We start from the raw sequence: 24,654 nt of genomic DNA, 5'->3' as shown, positions 1-24,654 counted from the left end.
AGAGGACAAAAGAGCTTTTATGGTAATATTTAGTTATGTTTTAAAAATGGAAAGCAATTAATGCGAATCTTGAGCTTAACTCAATATCATCCCAAGAAAAACTTCAAAAGGTTTCAATTGTTTTTTTTATTAGGACTTGCGACATTTTCCCAAATGTCTTCACAAGAATCAATAACCGTTTGCGGGGAAGAAAGTTTGTGCTTCATGAAAAATCCTTGGATTTGGGCGGGACTAGCATTGCGATTAAACGAATTTACCCGTTGGGCAAACTCTGCCGCTTTGGGGGTTTCACTATTGCCGAAAAAGTTTTTGAACATTTCCTCCAATTGATACTCTGTACAATACCCAATGTACTCTTTTAGATCTATTCTGCCCGGTCGAATCAAAGCGGGGTCTAATCGATCTATGTAGTTTGTGGTCATAAAGACAATTCGTGCCTCTGTTGAACCCACTCCATCCAAACAGTTTAATAGGCCGCTGAAAGTGATCCTGTTTAGGCCATCGAAAGCGGACTTTTGTTGCGCAGTTGCCTCCCGGGAAACAAACGCTGCATCGATATCCTCGAGCAGGATGATACTTTGCTCTGGCGCGACATTTAGAAGATGATTAAGTCGGTCATCCGTTAGACCCCGTTCTGACAAATTCAGCAGACATACGCTGTATTCTAACGCGCCAGCCAAGGCGGTAATAAAGCTAGACTTTCCACAACCAGGTGGACCGTAAAGCAGATATCCTCTTCGGTATGGGATTCCACGCTGCGTGTACCAAAGGGAGCTCTTGATAAAATCCTGGCAGTCGGCGATGATTTTTTCGGAAGTTCCACGATCCAAGACTACCGATCCGGTGGGACGTCTGCGCCGAGGGTGTCCAAAAGGCCTCCATTCTGCTCCCATCGCTGTGTATAAGACCGTCTTTCCCTCGGTTGCCTGTAAGGCCAGATGTCGTGCCTCCTCCAGGATGTCAAAGTAGATTTCCTTATTGTTCCCAAATGCAGTTAGGGTCACAGTTTCCCATGGCACGCCCATATGTAGGTCCAGTGTCTGCTGCTCTCTGGTTCGCTCTACTTGGATCCAATTCCCTTTGTACTGAAACAAGTGCTTTCCGATGCTGGGAATGAACTCATAGCTTGTCTTGATTTGGCCATTGTCGTGTTGCAGAAAGTTGGTTTCCACGCTTAAGTGCTGGGTCTTTCGCGCTCCCTTGATGGTGATCCACTTCAGAAGCCACTGGTATGATTTATCCCGGCAAGGCACCTCCAAAGTAATCATGCAGTGTCGTCGGAAAAGAATCAATCCGCCCTGAAGTCCCTTCCTTAATATCGCCGCTGCAGCCCCAACTCCAAACAAACCAAATCCAGCACCGAAGTAGGGATTCGTTGACAGACTAGCCACTAGGTCGGGCAACGTCATTTTATCTGAAAAATAATAATTTAATATAATTTCCAAATAAGTTTGATCGAGTATCAAATTTTTATGGATTATGATTTACAAAAGAACCTGTTGATCAAATCTCAGCTATGTTGTTGAATAAAACAAATAACTTAAACACTTCAACAGGTATTGACCCATAGGAAGTGCGGTAGTTTGTTTATTCTTTCATAGTTAATCATAACAAGTTTTTATTAAAAACAATCCAATGTGAAGTAAGTTCGTCCAAGATAACTTTTGTTATGTAATTTTTTGTGTGTTTCAGGAATGATTTAACAATCGTTTGGCAGAATATGTAAACAAAAACTTTGTACAAATTTAATAGCTAACTAAAAAAGTAACTAGTCATTTACAAATTAATATTATTGTGTTTATTTTATAGGAACAGAAACAAAAATAATACCGGCATTGAAAAATAAACTCTGCCAATGGTGTGACCGTGTTTCATTAAAAGTAGTATACCTTTGGTTCGTACAAAATGTGATATATTTTTTTTATTTTTTTAAATATACCGTTAATGTTTTTCTTTAATTTTTATAAACTTGCAGAGGGTGTTACAAATACTATATCGGACTATATCCTATGAGAATACTTGGGAAAGAAGGTTGGGAATTTTTTTAAATACACATTATAACGAATTGGTCTGATACTTAAATTTCTATAAGAATCGGTCATCTATATGCGATATTGGCGATATATCCTTAATATATTCATTAACCTAATTCTTCTATAATTTTTAAGGAAAAACATTTAATAATTTTAAAAAATAGCGCCCTCCTCATCGATTCTCATAGGTTTCACTTAAGCAGGCGGGAAAAATAAAACTATTTTTTTTAATTTTGTGGTCTTTTATTTTTCTTTTTTGCTTTTGTTGTAGTTTGGATGTTGAAATTAAAGGAATAACCATCTGGTTAACAAATAACTAAAATGAGTATTCATTTTGTTTCCAGTTTATATCTATGCAAATGCATGAACAATTTTATTGTATCCACCCATCTTACATTTTTAATGGTTAAGGTGATTTTGTAATCGTAAAGTAATTTAGCGGCGTTCCTCTGTTGCAACGGCGACTTGGGGATCTCGTGGGCCTTCATCTGGCTGTTCGCCGGATCCTGATGGACGTGGTTGGTCATCGTCATCGGCTGGTGGAGGGGCAAGTCCACCCTTCTTATTAGCCATCTCTTCATATACTTTCAACTCCTCAGGAGACAGAATCTTAAATGGTTGACCTTTGCCAACGATGGCTACGGTTATGTCCTACAATATATATCAATTAGTAGATTACTTCATACAACAAAAATAAACATACATATTGAGATGCATTCTCTTTGCTCTGGTTCTCATCCGTGGGCAGGGAACGTTTGATAGCAATAATGCCATGGCATATGATATCATTGTTGGGGCAGTCCGAGAACGAAGCAAGGTTGGAAACCAAGTATGTGCGTGCACTTTGGGATCGTGATCCAATCGAATAGGCTTTGCAATCGTAAAAGGTCGCCGATGGCATCACCTGATAAATGTGCGGCCCCTTTTCATCATAGCCAGCAACAAGCAATCCAACTCCATACGGACGGCGATCGTAGCGCTGGGTGGTTGTCTGCATTTTGTTTCCCAAATTTGTGATCAAACGGGATACCGGGTAAGTGGACTCGTAGGCGTGCTTGTAGTTAAGGCACTCCGAACGCAAATACCGGCTGAGAACTCTGGCGTCGGCTGTGATGCCAGCAATAGAAATTCCCAAGTGATCATCAATGGGTATCACCTTGCGCTGTGAAACCGAAAGCTCCGAAGTCGGCTTGCTAAGCGCCACTAATACCGCGATGTTCTTATTTTTCAGACCCACCGTAGTTGTTCCCAACTTGACGGCTTCCATAGCGTACTCCACCTGGTGCAGACGTCCCTGGGGACTCCATACTGTAACGTCGCTATCGTATTGGTTGCGAAACTGGAATCAAAATGGTAAGTTTAACAAAACTCTTTATTTTTTCAAATAAACACTTTACCATGACTCTTAAAATGCTAGCCGCTGATGATGACAAGTAAAAATGTTCGATATATAGCTGTGGCCGGCCATGGCATCGAAACAATAAAGTTATCGACAGTGGAATAATTCCCATTAAATTGAAACAGTGGAATTACAGAACACTTTGTGATGGTGCTAAAAAATGTTTACGATTAGATCAAGATTATACATTAGCGATTATATTTACTTATAATATTTGTTATACAATAGATATTATAAAATTTTTGAAAGGAATCTTTCTTTTTTTTATAGTATTAAACTTAAATTTGTTTTAGATATCGATGAGACTAAACAAGAAATAAATATTAAAATATTTAAAAAAAATAGCCAATCAGATATTTATCATTATTTCAGAAGCATTTAACAAATACGATAAATTCCTAAAAACTGCGTTTTAAAAACGGCATATCGATAAGCTTTAACGTTTCTTATTCAAGTTCCAAGTATTTTTACCGAAATCGATTACAATATTCGATACAAAAAGTTACTCAGTTTCATAGTATTGGGAGTGTTTACATTTTGATTGTATATTTCTGTTAATAATCATTTAACAACAATATTTTGGGAACGAGGGTTAGTGAAGCTCCAAATTAGCCTAAGGGCAAGGTTATTGACGTGATTCAGACTACGTCTTTGTCTGATTATTAAATATATACTATAGTGCCTGTGCGTAAACACCAGCTTAAAGAAAGCAGAAAAAAAAGAGAAAACTTGATTGCGGCTCGCTGCATAAAATCTTTGATGTAATTAAATTAATTGTTTCGTGACATAGGTGACTTCATTAGTATGCACCTTCATATGTGATACAGGGTACTGGTGTACACTTGCAAAGAGAACAAAGAAAACATATTTCTTGGCTGATTGCTAAATGACTGATGTTTACAATTAACGATTTATACAGAAGCTGAAAGTGATAGCGTGCCTTCTATACATGCAAGCTTTTTATCAAACTATTTTTTCAATGAATGCTCGCACTATAGTAGTAAATACAATGAATAAATTTCCTTGGAAGTTTTGAAGGCAGATTAATCATTCCTTTATTCGGTGATACTTGTGGCTGCAAAGTTTGTTCGGGTCGGTAGATAGAAAGAGCAAGGTGGGCAATATTTCGTTCAAAACGGGTGATGGTGGTAATTGGCTTTGTCAGCTGTTTCTTTAAAAAATATTATTGTGTATCATATATCAGAATATACCCAGTGGATACCATAAAGGAAATACCCCCATCCCTTACCAGGCAACTAGTTGCATCATCACTTTCACAGTAGCTGCCAAGTTACTGAATATAGTGTGAACGTTAACATAGCTTCGTCAAAGGCCGTAGTGTTTTTATAGTTTCGTATAATTATTCAAACATTTACTTAAAAGCATCACAGACATTGAATCGACAAAACATTTACTATATCACGGTAAAGTTTCCTTGACCGGCTCATAAATGTAGTTGAATATAATTTAGTTTTTGAAATTAGTTTTAGAAATTGTACAATTTCGTATATAATTTCAAAATATTAAATCTTAAAATGATTTTTAATATAAACTCAATAACAAATGGAAATCCCTTTTTATCATAGCGTTTCCTTTGAATTTATTACATCAATTTTTTTTAAAGTTAAATCACAAATTATATTTGTTTTGAAAATATAAAACAATTTTAAAAATAACAAAGGTTTTATCGTACACATCATCCATTTTAAGTTTAATCTCATAGTATCTAACACATCATAATTTATTTTCCATTCAAAATTTACTAAAATTACTCTTTGTATTTACAAAAAAAACATCGTTTGGCAATAAAAAAAATACTCTTATACATAAACCAAAATCTTTTATTTTTTAAATTATGATGTGGTCTCTCTCCATAATCGAATATTGATTATAAGTTTATGTTATTATATTGGCTATACCCTCTGTAAAAAAAGTATCCTCCGTGGATTTCAGATAATTGCAAAATAATTATATGACTTTTATTCGAGAACTTGCGTTTTAAGATTAGCCCATTAGTTATTTTTTGATATTGGAAAGACTGAATCGCGAATACATAAACTAGGCTGGTTATGGTTGAAAAGATAAACAAAATTAGGCCTTGGAAAATAGAACAAAGATTTCTATATGTTATTATCTCACATAAGAAATAATAATTAATGAAGTTTATGATCGATCCTTTTAACATAAAAAATGCGGGCGGAAAACCCACTTACCGCGCACTTCAGCCGCCCGTTCCTCTTGCTTATCTTCCTAATAAGTAACCCAGCAAGCAACATTAGAAATATCGCTTAAAAAATTAAAGAAAATAAACTATTAGGAGGCGATTTATCGCTCATACTGCTTGCTGAGTAGTAAACATTTTTTAAATATAAAAATTTTAAGTTTGGCTGTTTGAAATTTGAGTGAAATAAATTAGTTTTAAATATAAGCTCATTGGAGCCACATCATCTTTCAAATTTGGGAGCTCTTCATATAAGAACCTGATGTTTTAAAATTTGTTAGATTATTTTTATTACACTTCTAAATAAACTCAAATACATTAAAATCTGTTTGTTTCTGACCTGTGTTATCATTAAAAAAAATTATTAAATAACCATCCATCCGTATAAATGATATACTGTGTATACATATATAAAACATAATGACTTTTTGGTGCGTCAATAAATTTAATGTGCTGTTGCTATGACACAATTTATCATTTAGTAATTGCTGGGCATCTGCCAAGTCCACACGAAAATAGATAACTTCAGTTCGGAGTTTCAAGATCCAAGTGTTAAATCCGATGGCTATTGTTTCAGATACCCACACGAGTTATATCAATTACTAGAATAAATGTTTTTTTAATGTTCGGTTGGTACATTTGCATGAAGCCAACGTATTTGTCCAGTTTTAAGACTGGCAAATTCGATTACATTTCGGTTCAGCATCCAGGCGAGTGCAATCGTATTGATATAGCGGATTTTCATTGTGAGGATAAGGATTATATCTGTTTATATGTTATAGTTTTGAAAAAACTTTGAACTTTGATCGTTTATTATAAACTCATTTTGTCATTACAGATATGCGATTCTGATAGGATGATTTCACCAGCCCCACTCCGGAGTACTAGCTTTAAAGTACATGTACTCTTTAGCGTCGTGCTCTTAACATTAATTCAATTATCTAAGCAGGTAAGTTTTATTTTTATATTTTTTATAAAAATTAAACTTTAAAGTGTAAACCAGCTGTAAAGAATTGAAAAATCTAGTTAAACTTGCGGATTGCACTTGCAAATGATTTTTTGACTGTCGGCTGCTAATCAACCTACATATTTGAGATCAGTTCCCAAATTGGATTTGTTTGGCTGTTGCAAGTTTGCGTCATCCGTATATATATCCAAAAGTGTGGAACGAGCTAAAACAGATGCATGCTATTTTTCATTTTTTTCAAAACAACTTAAAATTAGAGGCCAAGACTGAATAGGCTAAGAAAGTCAAAGTGGGTTAAAGGTACTTAGGTGATAAACGCTCACGTTCATCTCCATTTAATTATAAACATTAAAGTAATAATAATAATTATAAAGACCACTTTTTGGAATGTTAAGAAATTCATTGAATCTTTTATTTATTTTAAAAGGACTGTGTGTGGTATGGAGTTTGTAACACCAATGTCTACGGACACAGTCAGAACTGTCCCTACAATGGGTCGGCGATTGAAATGCCTCAGGCGGGTTTGGATTTGCTAAAGGAGCGATGTGGATTTTTACTTCAGAACAATGAAAATAAATATTGCTGCGACACAGAACAGGTAATTGAAATATTCTGCAACAAACTTTATTCCTTATATTAATATTGGGCACTTTTAGGTACAAATATTAAACAAAAATGTGAAGCTAGCGGCCAATTTCTTGGACCGATGTCCGTCATGCATGGAGAATTTAGTTCGACATATTTGCGAGTTTACTTGTTCTCCAAAGCAATCGGAATTTATACATGTGGCGGCCACAGAAAAAAATGGTAGCACAGGTAATTATTATAAATATATATATTTTTGTTTACTAAAATTGTGTGTTTGGAGATCAATAAGACAATTAGTTTATTTTGTTTGATATTTTCTCTATTTAATTGCACTTTTTGTCTTTTATTTTAGGTCGTCCTTACATCAGTGCCGTAGACCTTCATGTATCGACCGAATATATTAACAAGACTTATAAATCATGCTCTCAGGTATGTTAAAAGTGAGGAAAAGATTCATTTGGTAATTAAACACTTTTTTGGGCTTTTGCAGGTTTCTGTTCCACAAACAGGTCAATTAGCATTGGATTTAATGTGTGGATCTTATCCAGCATCCCGCTGCAATCCAACCAAATGGTTTAATTTTATGGGCGATGCTTCTAGCCCGTATGTTCCTTTTCAAATAACATATATTCAGCATGAACCAAAATCCAAGAGCAACGAGTTCAAACCCTTGAGCCCACCAACCATTCCCTGCAACCAATCCGTCAATGTAAGTAATCTGCATGAAATATGTTCTTATAATTAATTTACATTTCTATGTTTTTTTTTTTAGAGCAAACTTCCTGCTTGCTCGTGCTCGGACTGCGACATGTCCTGTCCCCAAGGACCTCCAGAACCTCCACCACCTGAGCCATTCAAAATATTCGGACTTGATGCTTATCTCGTTATTATGGCAGCTGTATTTTTCGTTGGGGTATTGGTGTTCCTGATGGGATCTTTTCTTTTCACCCAAGGTTCGTCACTGGGTGAGTTTTAGTTTTAGGCATCATTCTATTTTTTTGCAGTGTAGACCAGTAATTTTGTGATTTAGTTCCCTCATGATAAGAAGTTATTTTTAGGATAAAGAATGTTATTCGTCCGAGGGGAATTATTATTAGTAGTTATTCCCTCAAAGTCAGTTTTTTTTCTGTATCAAAATTAAAATTTTTTTAACTTTTCTGAGAACAACGGTTGTGATAAACCAATTACCCTTTTCTTAATACACTTTTATTAAAAGGAAGTAAGTAAAAATATATATACCCTTAGAAATTCTATTTTCTTGTCTAAGGATAGACGGCAATTTTTTATAGTTTAATAAAATATACTTTATAAAATTCTTATTTTAAGATGAAAACTTTCAAATTGACGGTAATGATGTCACAGATGATATGGCCTATAGAGAGGATGATTCCTACTTTGAAAAACTGGGAGCTCGAACGGAAACATTTTTGGAACACTTTTTCACAAAATGGGGCACCTTTTTTGCCAGCAATCCATGGATGACCTTAGTCGCTGGTGCTTGCCTCGTTTGTGTGTTGGGCTATGGAGTCTCTCATATAAACATAACCACTGATCCGGTAAAACTGTGGGCATCGCCAAAGTCGAAATCAAGACTTGAAAGAGAGTTCTTCGATACCAAGTTTGAACCATTTTACAGACTTGAGCAGGTTAGTCCTCACATTTTAATTGAAGTTTTGGCAAATAAATAAGATTTATAATGTTTTATAGATAATAATCAAAGCCGTGGATTTACCTCAAATTGTACACAACACTTCAAACGGACCGATTACGTTTGGACCCGTTTTTGACAGAGAATTTCTGACCAATGTGCTGCACCTTCAAGAGAGCATCAAAAAACTAAATGCCAACGGAACCACACTGAAGGATATCTGCTTTGCTCCACTATCAGAGGATGGAAACGCTTTAGAAGATTCTAATTGCGTAGTTCAATCGATTTGGGGCTATTTCCAAGATGACATAGAGCGCTTGGATGATAATGATGAAGATGGTGGATTTAATGTGAGTAACTTTATTACAAATTAATTATTTAACAGATATTTATGTTTTAAAATTTTCAGGTGACCTATTTGGATGAATTGTATCAGTGTACAAGCAATCCCTATCTATGCCTAGCTCCCTATGGTGGTCCTGTAGATCCTGCTATAGCCTTAGGCGGATTTCTGAGGACTGGTGATCAGCTAACGGGCAACACAAAATACGAATTAGCCAATGCTCTAATCCTCACGTTTTTGGTGAAGAATCATCATAACAAAACAGATCTCCGCAGAGCCCTACAGTGGGAGAAGATGTTTGTAGAATTTATGACAAACTATACCAGTCACAACAAATCTAAACATATGGACATAGCCTTCACCTCAGAGAGGTCGATAGAAGACGAGCTTAATAGGGAATCACAATCAGATGTCCTTACGATTTTGGTTTCCTACTTGATTATGTTTATGTACATTGCGATATCCCTGGGTCATGTTAAGGAGTTCAAAAGAGTATTCATAGATAGTAAGATTACCCTTGGCATCGGTGGCGTTATAATTGTATTAGCTTCAGTAGTCTCTTCAGTTGGTCTGTTTGGGTACGTGGGCGTGCCGGCTACCTTGATTATCGTAGAGGTGATACCATTCTTAGTATTAGCTGTCGGTGTCGACAACATTTTCATTTTGGTTCAAACTCACCAACGCGACCAACGCAAACCTAACGAAACCCTCGAGCAGCAGGTCGGCAGAATACTGGGTCGTGTGGGGCCCAGTATGCTGCTCACTTCCCTTAGTGAGAGCTTCTGCTTTTTCCTTGGTGGCCTTTCGGATATGCCGGCTGTGAGAGCCTTTGCCTTATACGCGGGCGTCGCCCTAATCATTGACTTTTTGTTGCAAATAACCTGTTTCGTTAGCTTGTTCACGTTAGATACCAAGCGAAAGGAGGAGAATCGAATGGACATTTGTTGTTTTGTCAAGGGAAAGAAGTCTGATAGTATAGATAATAGTGAGGGCCTTTTGTACAAGTTCTTCAAGAGTGTTTACGTTCCGTTTTTGATGAAGAAAATTGTGAGGGTCGCCGTTATGGTAATCTTTTTCGCCTGGCTGTGTTTCAGTATTGCCATTGCACCCAAAATCGATATTGGTCTTGACCAGGAACTAGCTATGCCCGAGGACAGTTTCGTTTTGCATTACTTCCAATCCCTGAACGAAAATCTAAATATTGGTCCGCCGGTTTACTTTGTTCTCAAGGGGGATCTGAGTTACACGAATAGTTCGGTGCAGAATTTGGTTTGTGCAGGTCGATATTGCAACGATGACAGTGTTTTGACGCAAATCTACTTGGCCAGTCGGCATTCGAATCAAACCTATATTGCTAGGCCAGCATCCAGTTGGTTGGATGACTATTTCGACTGGTCATCGACACAATCCTGCTGCAAATATAATCCTTCCAATGGTAGCTTCTGTCCCCACCAAGGTGAGTTTATAAAAATCTTATAATTTGAAACACTTTTAACTTTTGATATATTTCAGATACTTCCTGCTCGAATTGTAATATCTCGAAAAATTCACTCCAACGGCCAGAAGAAAAGAGCTTTGAAAAGTATCTGCCCTTTTTCCTGAAAGACAATCCGGACGACTCGTGCGCCAAGGCGGGGCATGCCGCGTATGGTTCGGCTGTTCGATACGCCAACGGCAAAAAAGGACTGAACGTAGAGGCGTCATATTTTATGGGATATCACACCATATTGAAAACATCAGCCGACTATTTTCTGGCTCTGGAATCGGCTAGGAAGATATCCGCAAATATCACACAAATGTTACAGGGCAGACTAATGTCCAACGGAGTTCCTATAGAATCGGCATTAACAGTCGAGGTTTTCCCTTACTCAGTATTTTACGTATTTTATGAACAATATTTAACCATGTGGTCGGATACGTTACAAAGCATGGGCATTTCTGTGCTTTCCATATTTGTGGTTACCTTTGTTTTGATGGGTTTCGATGTTCATTCCGCTTTAGTTGTTGTAATCACGATAACCATGATTGTTGTTAATTTAGGAGGCCTTATGTATTACTGGAACATTTCTTTAAATGCTGTTTCGTTAGTTAATCTTGTTATGGCTGTCGGTATCTCTGTAGAGTTCTGCTCTCATCTAGTACACAGTTTCTCGATATCTAAATCAGTTAGTCAAATCGATAGAGCTGCAGATAGCTTATCTAAAATGGGTAGCTCTATATTTTCCGGTATTACGTTGACCAAATTCGCAGGCATTTTAGTTTTAGCTTTTGCTAAGAGTCAAATCTTTCAAGTTTTTTATTTCCGCATGTATTTGGGAATTGTAGTTATTGGGGCAGCGCATGGCCTAATCTTTCTGCCGGTTTTGTTAAGTTATATAGGTAAGTAGTTATTCATTTAATCATCAATAATCATAATTAATATTTTGTTTCATCTTTTTAGGAGCTCCTGTAAGTAATGCTAGGCTTAGGTACCATAGTCAGGCTGCAGCCGCCGATCACGAAACGGCACTAGCAGGAATACTATAAATAAACTACTATAGTTGTATTAAAATAATCTCAAAAAATATTTTAAATGTTAACTGGTTAAGGTACCTATAATAAAAATTATCGAAATAACTGTGGATTTTGTAAATTTTTCTGTTAAATGTATTGTTATTTTTCGCATTTAAATTAAAATACCAAAACAAGAAATAAAAGATTCGAAAATGTGTATAAAAATGAACATTTTTCAATAAAACTTTATTTTTAAGAAAATATTTGCACTTGACTTTATCTTGTAGGTATATTTTTAACAAACGGTACAACTTCCTTAATCCATTCGATGGATATTTCTGAGACTTGGCGTAGAAAAGTTTGTTCGGTCTGAACTATTTCAGTAAAAAGAATATAACTCGGCTTGTATTTCCCATGCAGGACACTAGACGGATGAATCTTGGCCCTGATATTGCCCGAAACTGTCACATAAAATCCATCTCTTTGCAGAACAGCAATATTTTCGAAAAATCCATTCAGAAGACATTTTTTTAGCATTTCAATATCATCGGAACTGTTCAGGACCAAATCCATGCGCTCGCCGATTTCCGCCAATTGACGTCGAACGTTTCGGGCATAAGTTAGACTACGTAAATTTAAATAATTATCATGGCACCACACCTAAACAAAAAGGAGAAAACATTATAATTTCTTCAAGGTATACAAGCAAGGTGTACAAACCTTTGGTTTTTCTGTTTTAACAAATGCATTAAATACATTAAGAAGCGTTAAGTGATCCCCGTGTTTTGACTGAAACTTTGCGTGGGCCAGGGAAGCCATTTCATTCTTGTCGGTATTCGAAACAAAAACATGATCACTTGTGAGGACAGATACCAGGCTTAAAATTTCCTCCATGCATCCAAAAGACGATGCTGTTAGTAAAAGTTTGGCATATTTCGGATCCAACGGGAACTGGACCATCTGCCTGCCCAAAGGAGTAATATGTGACACTGATCCGCTTTTGATTGCCCCAAGGGCATCCAAGCTTTTATAAGCACTTCGCAGTCCCTCTTCCGGAGGAGCATCCAGGAAGTCAAAATTGTTGCAATCGATGTCCAGAGCGAGAAGTTGCAACACCATTGCCGTGGGATTCGTTCTGAGGACTTCCGGCTGAGTAGCATCCGCAAACGACTCCATCTGTTTTTTCGTATATGCTCGATAGCATGTGCCAGGTGCATCTCGACCAGCTCGGCCTGTTCTTTGCCATGCCTGTGCTTTCGATATCCTGACTGACTTTAGAACATCTAGCCCGTCTGCGGAATTGAAGGATTTCTCTTTGACAAATCCACAATCAATAACACACCTAATGCCGGGAATGGTAATTGAGGTTTCTGCTATGTTTGTGGCCAATATGACTTTCCGGATGTTTAGGGGAGTTGGCAAAAAGCATTCCAGCTGCTTATTTTGCGCCAATTGCGCATACAATGAATATACACGGAGATCTGCGGTCCCATTGACGTCAATCTATAAAAAAATAATGGTTTTAATCTTATTTCAGTGAGTAGAATGGGCCACTTTTACCTTTGCTAGTTGTCGGATTTGATGAGCCAGTGATTCGATTTCCTCTTGCCCTGTTAGGAATATTAAAACGTCATGGCTGCAAGTTGAAATGCTAACAGTTAATGGGCTCCCTTCATGAGGTGAACAAATACAAAACATTCAAGGGAACAAATAAAAGTTAATTCTTTCATATCCCTTTCATAGCAACGTCAAACGTACTTGCGAGGAGTGGTGCGGTGAATATGGAATAACGTAACCAGTACTGCGTGAACATAATCATCTTGTTCTTCCTTGGCATGCATCACTCGTACGGGATAGGTCCTTCCTTCTAAATACATTCCTTTGCACTTGAAATATTTGCCAAAATGATCAATATCCATAGTAGCCGAGGTGACCACAACCTTCAGGCATCCCAACTTCTGCTTTCTTCGCTCTTTTTGGGCTTCCTTGACAATGCCGAATAATAAATCAGCATTAACGGTGCGCTCGTGGGCTTCGTCTAGGATAATTGCAGAATATTTTTGCAAAAGTCGATCCTTGATGGACTCTCGCAGGAGCACGCCGTCGGTAAGGAATCGTATCTTTGTACGTTTGGAGGTGACGTCTTCGAAACGAACTGTATAACCCACTGTGTCTCCTAGACCTCCGGACATCTCCTGCGCTACTCGCTTGGCGACTGTAATGGCAGCCACCCTCCGTGGCTGGGTGATTCCAATCATGCCGTTCTTTGCATAGCCCGCATGCAATAAGAACTGCGGGATCTGCGTGGTCTTTCCAGACCCCGTTTCACTCATTATAAGCACTGTGTCATTCAGTTTCAGCTCCCTGAGAATTCGCTGTCGGCAATTATAGACTGGCAAGGATTTTTGGTGCTGTTCGATGGTGGTTCGTTTGCTTGTCAGCAAAACAGGCGCTGGCACTGGTTGCTTTATCTGCGCAAGATGGAGTTTCTTTTCTGAAACAGGACTAATTCCCAGCATATCATGTTTCCTTTTAATTGAGAAGTTGACAGATCCAGGCCCCCCGGAATCATTTCTACTGGTGGCCAGGTATTTCGAGTCCATTATAAAAACGTGCGCACGTTTCTGCAATTGGAGAAACGTGAAATAAAGTAAACGTTATAATACAAATTAACATCTATAGTCTTGTTTACTTAGCAGATAAACTTCAAAGGTCTCATTCCATTGATTGCTTTTATTTACCTTAAGCTAACGGTTAAGAATTAATTTCTGAAAATTATTTACAAAAATAAGCAAACTGTGCAACAGGCGAGCAGATGGAAACTATCGATATCAGATAAATTAAAATTTCGATATATTACGATATATAAACACGATTCGATATATTACAATTTTTAACAAACAGGTTTATATCAGTTTTAAATTTATAAAATAGTTTTTCAAAATAGTTTTTTTTTGAATTATTTTTTTAAAGTTTTTTTTTTAAAGAATAAAATTATATTTTAAAAAATCTTAAACAAAGATTTAAGAAAACCTTTCAATAAATCATTTTCAGATTCTCTTTGTTCGGTCACACTATTCTGAGGGTACAAAACATAAACAAAGTTCTAATTAATTTTCATAATTTTCCACATCTGTCAAAATGAAGTCGGAAAAGCTGAAAAGAAACTTTTGGATATCCGCGGAAATAGAATGCATGCTGAACTTGATTAAAGAAGTCAATAACTCACAAGGCGCTCTGTCCACAAGCACAACCCAATATACATTTATTCAAATAGCAAACCAAATGAAAAAGCGTGGATTCCCAAACAAATCGCCAACTCAAATCCGAAGGAAGTGGTTTCAAATGAAATCCGCCTATCTTTGCTATAAAAAAGGAAACCTCGACCGACTATTTCTAATACCCGAGAAGTTCCGAAACGTTATAGCACAATTTGTAGAAAGCGGCGAAAAAATAGGACGTTCCAATTTGTCAACTATTTCAACGGGAACACTTCCCCCAGTCCAAAAGCAACAAGAACAACAAAAAAACCATTCCAAACAAGAAGGTAGATAAATCAAAATTTGTGTTTTGCCTGTACTATAATTTTTATACCTAAAACATTTTCAGATGCTCCTAAAGAAGAGTCCTCTCCCATGGATAAGTTTCTCAACCAAATCAGGAAAAATAATAAATTGCTGAATGCGGAGTTTATGAAAATGGAGGAATCTCTATTCCTCTATGAGCAAAAATGTCAATTTATTAGAGATCAAAATATTATTAAGTTTATTAATGATTAAAAAATATACAAATAAAATATATTAGGTAACATTACGATATTTTAAAACTTTTTTGAACTTGGGGAAAAATGTGTATTATTTACTTTTTCTGGAGAAAAGTATTTAGAAATAATAAACTATTAAACAAAAAATAAAATATAAAATCATTTTTATAGATCAGCAATCGAATTTTGCGATATAAGCCAATGAACAATAAATCATAAACATATGCAGGTACATCGTGGCAGATATTAATCATATCTTATACCGTTAAGAAACCTGTTTTTTTTTATTAATTGCCCTTTTGTATTTATGTATGTATACAGACGAGTTAGTTCTTAATGTTGCACATCACAGTAGATAGTTTTCTAAGCTAACTATATTGCAACGAAATTCCTTAATGGTCATTTTAGTGAGTCATAAAATATTTTATGATTATGGAAAGGAAAACAAAAAACAATAAAGTTTTAGCAAATCTAACATAAAAACTAATGCTCATCAACCAATTTGGGCCTGGATAAACCGGCTCAAATGCGGAAAACTCAATTACTTAATTGCGCTGCAAATATACAAATAGAAATCATTGGTATGTACTATACATTTCTGTTCACAAACTAGTTTATTTTTTTCTTTTAAGTGTATGAACGGCTTAAATTGACAAAACCTTTTTAATTGCGGAAAGTGCGTAAATAATATCATTAAAATTTATATAAATTTGATTATTAAAAGGCTTTTTATTGTTCAGCCAATAAATTCACTCGGATTGGATTTAAAAGAGCGGAAATTGGTTTATATATGTATATACATGTGATTATTGTGACATCAAGTTCATTGTAATTGTTAAACATTTTGTTGTTTTATTTCAAGTAAAAAGAAGTGGTAGAACCATTTTGGCAGTTACTTAGAGTTTCAGCTCAACTCTTCTACTGACCTAGACCTTTTTTTCTCTTTTATCTCTCTTCCCTTTTGGCCATTGTTTCAAGCCAGTTGTATTTAAGCCAGGCTTAAACGGCGTTGCCAGATTTTAATCGCTTTTTATGCTGAGCCTTGCGGAATTCCATCGTTCCAGAATAAATATTCTTCAAATTTAAATAAAAAAATTATTGATTTTTATGAGGTTTTATTAAAACTATCTTTGAGTATAAATTATACTCTTAAATATGGCATAAGAAGTTTAGAAGAAGAATAGATAAGAAGATTTTTATAGTATTTTTAAACTTTTTCCCTGCTTTAATATTTTCAAATAGCGATGTTTTCAGTTATCTGGATTATTTTACTGAGTTTCGAATTGAGTTGTGCCCTAGACAATGGTCTGGCCAAGACTCCACCGATGGGATGGCTCTCATGGGAGAGATTTCGCTGCAATACTGATTGTGTAAACGATCCTGATAATTGTATAAGGTATATGTAGATATGAACAACTCAAAGATACATTTAATTTAATCACCTTTTCCAAAAAAAAAAAATACTATAGTGAACAGCTTTTTCAAACTATGACAGATATAGTAGTTGCTGATGGCTACGCATCTGTTGGATACGAATACATCAATATTGATGACTGTTGGTTGGAAAAGCATCGAAGCCATGATGGAAAATTAGTGGCTGATCGCAAAAGATTTCCAAGTGGAATGAAAGCACTTTCAGATTATGTGAGTTTAACAAAATAATCTTTAAATTGTTTTGAAAAATAAGTAATTCCTTAAAAGGTCCATTCGAGAGGCTTGAAATTTGGAATTTATGAAGATTATGGCAACTATACTTGCGCGGGTTATCCAGGCATTATTGGTTATGAGGAGAAGGATGCCCTTCAGTTTGCCGAATGGAATGTGGATTACGTAAAACTAGATGGATGCTATGCTCTGCCCTATGACATGGATCAGGGCTATTCAAATTTCGGAAGACTTTTGAATAGCACAGGAAAGTCAATGGTTTATTCGTGTAGCTGGCCAGTTTATCAAATATATGCCGGAATTCAGCCAAACTACTCCGCAATTCAATCCCATTGCAACTTGTGGAGGAATTACGATGATATTCAGGATTCATGGGCATCTGTGGAAAATATTATCGATTATTATGGTAATAACCAAGATCTAATAGCACCAAATGCAGGACCTGGACATTGGAATGATCCTGACATGGTAAAAATAATACTTTAAATTCTTTTATATATTTTAATAACTAATTCTTTTAAATTTCAGTTAATTATTGGTAACTTTGGATTAAGTTACGAGCAAGCAAAGACTCAATTCGCAATTTGGTCAATATTGGCGGCTCCTCTTTTAATGTCTGTTGACTTGAGAACGATTCGCCCGCAATTTAAACATATTTTACAAAATCGGAAAATAATTGCTGTGGACCAAGATCCACTTGGAATACAGGGACGACGAATTTACAAGCACAAGGGCATTGAAATCTGGTCCAGGCCTATTAGTCCTCTCTACCAAAACTTTTATTCCTATGCCATTGCCTTTGTAAACAGAAGAACGGACGGAACTCCATCTGATATTTCAGTAACTTTAAAGGAACTAGGCCTAATTAACTTTACTGGATATCGAGTAGAGGTGAGTTCTGAATGTTATTCTGTAATGAGACTTTCATTTGATTTCTTGATTTTTCAGGACCTTTACGAGAACGTTGATTATGGCGTTTTATATCCCAACACTAAAATAAAAGTTAAAGTAAATCCCTCTGGAGTGGTTATGCTGAAGGGGGAAGTCCAATTCCCCGCTGACTTGTAATTTACTTTGTTAAATGAACTTGCCCAAACTTTATTATTAACAGTACTTGAACTTATTTTAATAATAAATTTTTAACTATACCCGGAGAGGTATTACAATACCAATACTATATAAAATATGAAATGTTTATTTAAATTTAAAAATTCAAGTTTTTTAACGCCTCGGATTACAAATTCTGTAAAGCCCCTTAGCAGTGTTGGAAAACACCGGAAAGGTGAACTGTAAAGTGTGGGCCAACTGGCACGGCTACAACCCTGGCAGCTATTGGCAAAAATCTGGCCACTTTTAATTGAATTGACACCAATTTTCGCAGAAAGAAGTGCCGCAGGAGAGTCGGAAAAAATGCAGGTGTGAGCCGCTGGCCCGGCGCCAACGCACAGCAGCAGGATGCACTTCTCAATCCCCGACACCCAGGAGCTGGGCTCTGCGCCCTCCTACACAGGTTACAACATACACATCAACGGCGCCTACCACTGCTGCCTGCGCTACAAGCAGTTACACTCCTTGAACGAGCAGCTGCGCAGGCACTGCGTGGGCGTGAGCCTGCCCCCCTTTCCTCCGAAACGTCTGCTTCCGTTGACCAGCAACCAGCTGGAGACGCGACGCTGTGCTTTGGAGCACTACCTACAGGCGGTGGGCCAGGATGGACGTCTCACTCGATCCGCCCATTTGCATCAGTTCTTGCAGCGTGCTCAGCTGGACACCGCCCTGGCCGAGAAAATGGTGACCAGTGATTGCGAGGAGAAGCAACTGGAGGTGCAAGTCCTCACAAGGCCGTCTGGACATAGGATACCCATTAGCTGCAACGTACAACAGAATTCCAGTGCCCTGCTGAAGCTTGTTTGCCGGGAGCTCCAACTGCCTGAGGATTTGACGCGCTACTTCTGCCTGTTCCTCGCTCGTCGCCAGCGTACGGGGGATGAGGTCTACCTGGAGCGACGCCTCATGGACTTTGAGGCGCCTTTTATAACGCGACTACACGTGCCTCAGCCGTGTGATCTGCTACTGCGCACAAGCTACTGGAACCCCAAGTGTGACACCAAGCTGTATGGGAATCAGGTGGCCCTGAACCTTATCTACAACCAAGCCGTGGGCGATGTGACCCGTGAGTGGGTAGTGATCTGCTCATCGAGCGTGGGACATAAGCTTACCGGCCTGCAGGCTCATGGAAGGCAGCGGGAGTATATGGAGCTAGTGCGAACGTTACCCTCATATGGATGTCTGCAATTCAACGCCTCGGAGGTTGACTATCCGGAGTCCCAGACAACGGCTTTCATCACCATCGGAAATAAAGAGCTGGGTCTTCGCACTGCACGCGGCTCCAAGATATACGAGACAAAGTTCCGGGTTACCCGAATGAGATCATGGCGCGTCAGTGTTACTCATAACGCGCTAGAGTCACGCCTTGAACCGACTAACCTGCAGCTGGCATTTGAGTATCTTATTGCCAAACAGACCCTGCGTTGGATTACCATCACCAGCGATCAAGCCATGTTGATGTCTGTGTGTCTACAGGCCATGGTCGACGAGCTGCTTCAACGGGATCCCGGCAGTGATGACGAGCAGGAGCCTGTAGCGGGCCCCTCGTGTTCAACTACACCCAGCTCAACCTGCTCGATGTCAACGTGGGTCACCACACCCTGTTCGGAACCCACAACACCGCCGGTTCGATTTCTGCCCGAAGATGCGGCTCCTAGGTCACGGCAGCAACACAAGATGACCACTTCCCGCACTTTTGGAGCTGTGTTCTTCCGCAATGATGGCGCAAACGATGGAGCCCAAGTACCCAACGAAGCGTTCGAAGGCATCGGGGATGATGATCTGTGAACGTGCTAAACAAGTTGCCAATATGGAAACGCTTTTTCCGCGAAACAAAATCGCCAAACTAGATTAAATTTAAGCGCAAGGTGTAGGTGCAGAAACCATATTAATTCATTTAACTCGACTATGGTTATAGATTTTATATGTGTGTAAAAAAAAAAAAAGACTATTCTCGCTGCTACTTGCATACGAAATCTAGATGACGAGGTGCATCTACCCACTCAATGAAAGTACAAGTGAGAGCCGAAACGTTATGAATGCTCAACCGGAAAAGCTCCTTTACCCAGCATTATTTATGTCTACGTGTTGAATTATTGTACATGCTCTGTAAATGGAAATTTGATGACATCTTTTATCTCTTTTATTATTTCATGTATTGTAATATATGTATGTATGTACGTAAATTTACCTTATTTTAGAAATAGACGAAATATGTTATGCATTTTAAAAGAATAAATGTACTGATATGGGAAATGAACTTAAGGTGATTGTGATTGAAAAATTAATTTAGCAATTAGCAAATTAGCAATTATTTTAAAATCTTTCTGCAATCCCGCCAATGTGCTAAAAATTAGACCCAAAATGGCCTGCGAGGGTGTCGATAATTTTCCGTTATACCGAAAGCTTGGGATGACTGCCATCACAACACCTGGCCACATTGCGGAGAAAAGATTTTGTCGGAATAAATAACTTTTCAGCGATAAACAAGACAATTTCAGACCATTATCTTACAGACACTCACTACAACATGGAACGCAATAACGGGTAAACTAACGGAGATTGTGGCTGGGGCTTTACCTGCCCGTTTTTAGACAACGGGGCCATTCCGAACAATAGCCTGTGTTTACATACATACGCACATATGCGTGCACATATATATGCACATGCACGTATGTACATATGTTTGTCTGTTTTCTTTTATTTTCCCTGCAGACGCTACCCCTACATTCGCCGCCAGGGCAGCAGCGGTGGCCACAATACGATGCACAGCTACCACCACCATCACAACAATAATGCGAGCGGCTCCTCATCATCCGGAACGGGGGCGTCAAATGCACCCGGGAGCTACAACAATCACAGTGCCGGCAACAACAGCAACGCAAATACCCTCTACGCAGCCCCCCCGCAGCAGAATGTGCCCCTCTCGCAGCACGACGAGCTCATCCGGTATATCCGGGAGGCATGGAACAAGGTAAGTTGGTGCGGGAATCAGTCAGTTGGAGCCAGTCCACACACTTGTTCATTCTATTTTGCTTCTGCCCGCCGCAGATATCAGGGACCGCAATTCCGATAGCCCCATTTTGTATTTTATAAATTATTAACTAATTTTTAGTAATTAAATAATTACGGTCCCTGTTTAAAAAAAAACAATTCAGTTGCTCTTCATGCTTTGCCGACCATTCTCTCTGCAGGTCTACGAGCAGGGTACGCCTGTGATCTACTGCAATGAATCAGATAACCAACTGAAAAACTTTAAGCCGTTCAACCTGGAGGAGTACTGGGGTCAGCGTCTGGTCCAGAACATTCATGTGTCCACCACACAGGCCGGTGGGCATCAGTAGAGAACAGAATTTATACAGCGGACAACGGCATGTGCTGCATGTGGTAACAATTAATTAACTAATTATATATTTAAAAAAAAGGGTGCCAGATCCTCGATTATTGACTAGTATCCATGTTATTGGAATTTAAATTATATATTTGATTGCGCCATGCTTTGGACCATTACCGTGTGTAACATTTTATTAAAAAAAGAAATCCACTGCCAGCTGAAAGGCAACTGATTGTATTCAATATAGCGATAATTGGCTAACGATTATTCCCATGGCACCCAGAATCTAGCATGCTATCTGCATTTAAGTGTTGTGCATTATGCCCGCTTACATTTTGACCAGAACAACAAAAATAAACGATATAGAGCGTAGAAAAATTAAAACAGTTGACTATTTTTATGGGGAGTAGTGGGGGTTTTCCAAATATTTGTGGCTTGGAAGAAGCAGTGAAGCAATGAAGTTGCCAAAATTAAATCCAAAATTGGAAAATATGAAGCCTGTGGGCCATGGTTATTAATGGAAATTAATAAATTCGCTAATAAACTAAACAGACTTTACTCTAAAAATAATTTCAAGTCATTAAATTTACGGAAAATACTTGAATAAGATTCCTACATGATCAAAATTCAATCTGCCACAAAACTATTCACAAAATCGACTTATTTTCACGTTTATTGCCAATATACGCAATACTCCTCGAAGCGAAAACACTGCTTTTTTTTTTGTTTTGCATTGAACGGCATTCGTCGTAGTTTGTAAAAGTAACTTTTATTTTCTTCCACTGTTTACATCATACCGTTTTGTTGTATTTGCTGTCCAACACAATGCTTAAACTGTTGCTTAGACCATCTTGCGCAGCAGACGGTTAATCTGGTCCTCGCGGTTACCGAAGTCACCACCGTTGACGTAGTGGTTAGCCTTCTTGCGCCAGCCGCCGGTGGGAGTGTTGAGCTTGAAGGGCCACAGGAAGTTGGAGGCATACTTGAAGTTGGGACCGACAGTGAAGATCTCGTGGACGAGATCCTCAACGCACTGAATGTTGTGCGCCTTGCGGAGCTTGCGCTCGATGACAAAGTTGTCGGTGATTGGCACACGCTGGCGGTTGTGCTTAACATAGCCGCGCTTGTAGATCAGCTCGCGCACTGACTTCAGGTTGGGGTAGCCCCAAGTGATGTAGGGCTCGGCGATGCGCAGCATGTTGATGGTGGCCTTGTTCAGCTTGATGAACACACCGTTGTTGATCTGGCGGAGACGGAACAGCTGGAGCACCTTGCGGACCTTGGGAGCCACCTTGTTGATACTGTTAGCAGGAAGCAGGAAGAAGCGATTTTAATAGATCCGCAGGCAGGGAAACTCGAATCTACTCACCCGCGGATACGGACAACGAAGGCCAGCTTGGCCTCAGCGGGCACGTAGAACTGGTTGCGCTTCTTGGCCAGACGGCGCAGTTTGATCTCGCGCTGATCAGCCTTGATGTACTCATTCTGGTACTTCTCAGCACGCACCAGATTCTCCTTCTTGCGCAGGGCAATGACGGCGGCACGCTTCAGACGACGTTTCGAGTCAGCGACCCGCTTGCTGATTTGTTTCTTGCTGAACTTCAGCTTGGATTCCGGCACAGCGGGCAGCTTTTTCGCTGCTGGTTTCTTAACGGCCGTAGCAGGCATCTGTGGGCGGCAGAAAGCAGTGTCATTTGAAGGTTCTCGTTTCAAGTTTGTTTTTATTTTAATGAAAATATCGCACTAACCTCTTACTGTTCACTATACACGCTGGTAAAAGAAAGGGAAAGAGAGACCGGAAACATGTAGTAGGCAGTGTTAGAGCTGTCAAAATTCCCCAATGCAACCATGCGCTTTAGTGTTGTACAATGCTAAACTATCGATAGACGCAAGAATATTTATCGGGCCTTTTAATTCTATCGGGGCCTGTCCATCTCTATTGGACATTGTGCGCTATTTTTGTGGATTTGCAATAAAAGTAAAGTAAAAACATTACTTTAAAGTGGTACTTTGCTTTACATAACTTAAAAGTAGATACCGTAATCTAGATTCATATTTCGCTTGGAATAGATAGAGCAGTTCGGAATTATTTCAAAAGCGCATTTCTTCCAAAAAGCTTGGCATGCCATAGTCCATTTCCACTTATTTTGGGTAAAATGAATACTGCACAGAGCCCTGTCTATCAAACCTCTGTCGAGCAAAAGCGACATGCTCAGGATGTGGCCAAAAGAAAGAGGATGGGTGCCCAAATGCCAAAACTGCGCGAGATGCTGCGGGAGGTATGCAATATTTTACTGTGTAAATGTGACAATTAGAATAATCATTTTACATCACAGAAGTACCGGAAGCGCATCATAGAAACGCGCAACAAGTGTACGGATGCAAACCGCGACATACAATTGGTGAGTCAGAGGATTTCCCAGCTTTATCTATGAATAAGATCTGACTATTAGATTGTTCATTAAAAAATGTATATTCTTGCAGTCAGAGCTGAAGGAAATATTGCGCTTAGAACTAAGTGAGTTCGAGCACGATTTGGAACTGGAGCAGCTTGTCCTGGATGAACTACTCTCGGATGTGAACGAATGGTATGCTCTGGGCGAACAGAATGTGGAGACCTTGTACGAAGAGTCTGAAGATGGACAGCCAAAGGATGTCCTGTGTCCAGTTTGCCTCGTCAAACCTTTGCAGCGTGGCAAAGCTAACTACAATTGCGAGTGTGGCGTACAATTTGAACACTCTGCTACTATGGAGGAGCTAGAAGGATTGCTGCACAAACAGATATCCGCCCACGAGCTCCATTGCACTCAGGCATTGCGCTTCTTTATTGAACCATCCTCTGGCCAATTGTATAACATGTGCGGATCTTGTGATTACTTCTCATCCGTTTAATGAAAACTCCCTGCCCCCAGCGACCAACATGAGTTAAACTGTGAATTTTTATTGAACTAGTCTAAGTTTATAGAAATCGTATTGATACCTAAGTTTAAGAAAAGATATAATTCGGAACTTTGTGAATTCATCAAACATTGATTGAGTCTTGAATGGAAATTATGGAATATAAACTATTTATTATTTAAAAATCAATTCCTT

General features: G+C 38.5%; 10 protein-coding genes across 19 annotated transcripts; 6 read left to right on the top strand and 4 right to left on the bottom strand.

The window, feature by feature from the left end:
• Positions 1-111: 111 nt before the first annotated feature.
• Bcs1 (Bcs1 chaperone) lies at positions 112-1,874 on the bottom strand. 3 transcript variants are annotated; one of them, XM_017240384.3, is made up of 2 exons: positions 1,831-1,874; positions 112-1,414 (listed from the first exon to the last, which is right to left on the bottom strand). In XM_017240384.3, the coding sequence occupies exon 2, from the start codon at positions 1,407-1,409 to the stop codon at positions 114-116; it is 1,296 nt and encodes a 431-aa protein (XP_017095873.2). In that variant the 5' UTR covers positions 1,410-1,414; positions 1,831-1,874; the 3' UTR covers positions 112-113. The 3 variants fall into 3 exon arrangements, with proteins under 3 accessions (XP_017095873.2, XP_070132844.1, XP_070132845.1); XM_070276743.1 differs by lacking the exon at positions 1,831-1,874 and adding an exon at positions 1,489-1,719; XM_070276744.1 differs by lacking the exon at positions 1,831-1,874 and adding an exon at positions 1,497-1,719.
• A 491-nt stretch (positions 1,875-2,365) lies between these two features.
• On the bottom strand, positions 2,366-3,584 carry Prosalpha6 (Proteasome alpha6 subunit). Its single transcript, XM_017239928.3, has 3 exons — positions 3,431-3,584; positions 2,737-3,372; positions 2,366-2,684 (listed from the first exon to the last, which is right to left on the bottom strand). The coding sequence occupies exons 1-3, from the start codon at positions 3,542-3,544 to the stop codon at positions 2,469-2,471; spliced, it is 966 nt and encodes a 321-aa protein (XP_017095417.3). The 5' UTR covers positions 3,545-3,584; the 3' UTR covers positions 2,366-2,468.
• A 331-nt stretch (positions 3,585-3,915) lies between these two features.
• Positions 3,916-11,815, top strand: Npc1a (Niemann-Pick type C-1a). Of its 5 annotated transcripts, none has more exons than XM_070276637.1 (12): positions 3,916-4,023; positions 6,492-6,602; positions 7,048-7,218; positions 7,277-7,436; positions 7,561-7,637; positions 7,699-7,917; positions 7,981-8,161; positions 8,535-8,854; positions 8,916-9,206; positions 9,266-10,655; positions 10,712-11,578; positions 11,640-11,815. In XM_070276637.1, exons 2-12 carry the CDS (start codon positions 6,510-6,512, stop codon positions 11,723-11,725), a joined length of 3,855 nt encoding a protein of 1,284 aa, XP_070132738.1. In that variant the 5' UTR covers positions 3,916-4,023; positions 6,492-6,509; the 3' UTR covers positions 11,726-11,815. The 5 variants fall into 5 exon arrangements, with proteins under 5 accessions (XP_070132738.1, XP_017095810.2, XP_070132736.1 ...); XM_017240321.3 differs by having other exon boundaries at positions 7,981-8,173; XM_070276635.1 differs by lacking the exon at positions 3,916-4,023 and adding an exon at positions 4,064-4,193 and having other exon boundaries at positions 7,981-8,173.
• A 152-nt stretch (positions 11,816-11,967) lies between these two features.
• Positions 11,968-14,516, bottom strand: ath (ATP-dependent RNA helicase DHX33). 3 transcript variants are annotated; one of them, XM_017239912.3, is made up of 5 exons: positions 14,434-14,516; positions 13,451-14,316; positions 13,253-13,328; positions 12,413-13,195; positions 11,968-12,352 (listed from the first exon to the last, which is right to left on the bottom strand). In XM_017239912.3, the coding sequence occupies exons 2-5, from the start codon at positions 14,293-14,295 to the stop codon at positions 11,969-11,971; spliced, it is 2,088 nt and encodes a 695-aa protein (XP_017095401.2). In that variant the 5' UTR covers positions 14,296-14,316; positions 14,434-14,516; the 3' UTR covers position 11,968. The 3 variants fall into 3 exon arrangements, with proteins under 3 accessions (XP_017095401.2, XP_070132739.1, XP_070132740.1); XM_070276638.1 differs by having other exon boundaries at positions 14,385-14,507; XM_070276639.1 differs by lacking the exons at positions 11,968-12,352; positions 12,413-13,195; positions 13,253-13,328 and adding an exon at positions 13,329-13,362.
• A 241-nt stretch (positions 14,517-14,757) lies between these two features.
• LOC108124359 (uncharacterized) lies at positions 14,758-15,504 on the top strand. The gene is made up of 2 exons (XM_017239974.3): positions 14,758-15,239; positions 15,302-15,504. Exons 1-2 carry the CDS (start codon positions 14,834-14,836, stop codon positions 15,469-15,471), a joined length of 576 nt encoding a protein of 191 aa, XP_017095463.2. The 5' UTR covers positions 14,758-14,833; the 3' UTR covers positions 15,472-15,504.
• Positions 15,505-16,697: 1,193 nt separating this feature from the next.
• LOC108124430 (alpha-N-acetylgalactosaminidase) lies at positions 16,698-18,293 on the top strand. The gene is made up of 5 exons (XM_017240091.3): positions 16,698-16,851; positions 16,925-17,099; positions 17,157-17,588; positions 17,649-18,011; positions 18,069-18,293. Exons 1-5 carry the CDS (start codon positions 16,700-16,702, stop codon positions 18,186-18,188), a joined length of 1,242 nt encoding a protein of 413 aa, XP_017095580.2. The 5' UTR covers positions 16,698-16,699; the 3' UTR covers positions 18,189-18,293.
• Positions 18,294-18,438: 145 nt separating this feature from the next.
• Snx17 (sorting nexin 17) lies at positions 18,439-20,487 on the top strand. Its single transcript, XM_017240089.3, has one exon. The coding sequence runs from the start codon at positions 18,576-18,578 to the stop codon at positions 20,013-20,015; it is 1,440 nt and encodes a 479-aa protein (XP_017095578.2). The 5' UTR covers positions 18,439-18,575; the 3' UTR covers positions 20,016-20,487.
• A 132-nt stretch (positions 20,488-20,619) lies between these two features.
• Positions 20,620-21,945, top strand: LOC108124433 (putative mediator of RNA polymerase II transcription subunit 15). The gene is made up of 3 exons (XM_017240095.3): positions 20,620-20,774; positions 20,943-21,201; positions 21,422-21,945. Exons 1-3 carry the CDS (start codon positions 20,758-20,760, stop codon positions 21,569-21,571), a joined length of 426 nt encoding a protein of 141 aa, XP_017095584.2. The 5' UTR covers positions 20,620-20,757; the 3' UTR covers positions 21,572-21,945.
• Positions 21,946-22,311: 366 nt separating this feature from the next.
• Positions 22,312-23,431, bottom strand: RpL7 (ribosomal protein L7). Its single transcript, XM_017240093.3, has 3 exons — positions 23,310-23,431; positions 22,931-23,229; positions 22,312-22,862 (listed from the first exon to the last, which is right to left on the bottom strand). Exons 2-3 carry the CDS (start codon positions 23,227-23,229, stop codon positions 22,403-22,405), a joined length of 759 nt encoding a protein of 252 aa, XP_017095582.1. The 5' UTR covers positions 23,310-23,431; the 3' UTR covers positions 22,312-22,402.
• Positions 23,402-24,644, top strand: Ripalpha (RPA-interacting protein alpha). Of its 2 annotated transcripts, XM_070277580.1 has the most exons (4): positions 23,402-23,539; positions 23,596-23,840; positions 23,898-23,963; positions 24,046-24,644. In XM_070277580.1, the coding sequence occupies exons 2-4, from the start codon at positions 23,718-23,720 to the stop codon at positions 24,451-24,453; spliced, it is 597 nt and encodes a 198-aa protein (XP_070133681.1). In that variant the 5' UTR covers positions 23,402-23,539; positions 23,596-23,717; the 3' UTR covers positions 24,454-24,644. The 2 variants fall into 2 exon arrangements, with proteins under 2 accessions (XP_070133681.1, XP_043068624.1); XM_043212689.2 differs by having other exon boundaries at positions 23,497-23,840.
• Positions 24,645-24,654: the final 10 nt, after the last annotated feature.

This window comes from Drosophila bipectinata, chromosome 2L (genome assembly GCF_030179905.1).
Source record: "Drosophila bipectinata strain 14024-0381.07 chromosome 2L, DbipHiC1v2, whole genome shotgun sequence".
Taxonomy (NCBI): Eukaryota; Metazoa; Arthropoda; class Insecta; order Diptera; family Drosophilidae; genus Drosophila; species Drosophila bipectinata.
Note: the sequence above shows the minus strand (reverse complement) of the source record. Positions and strands in the feature narration are given on the sequence as shown.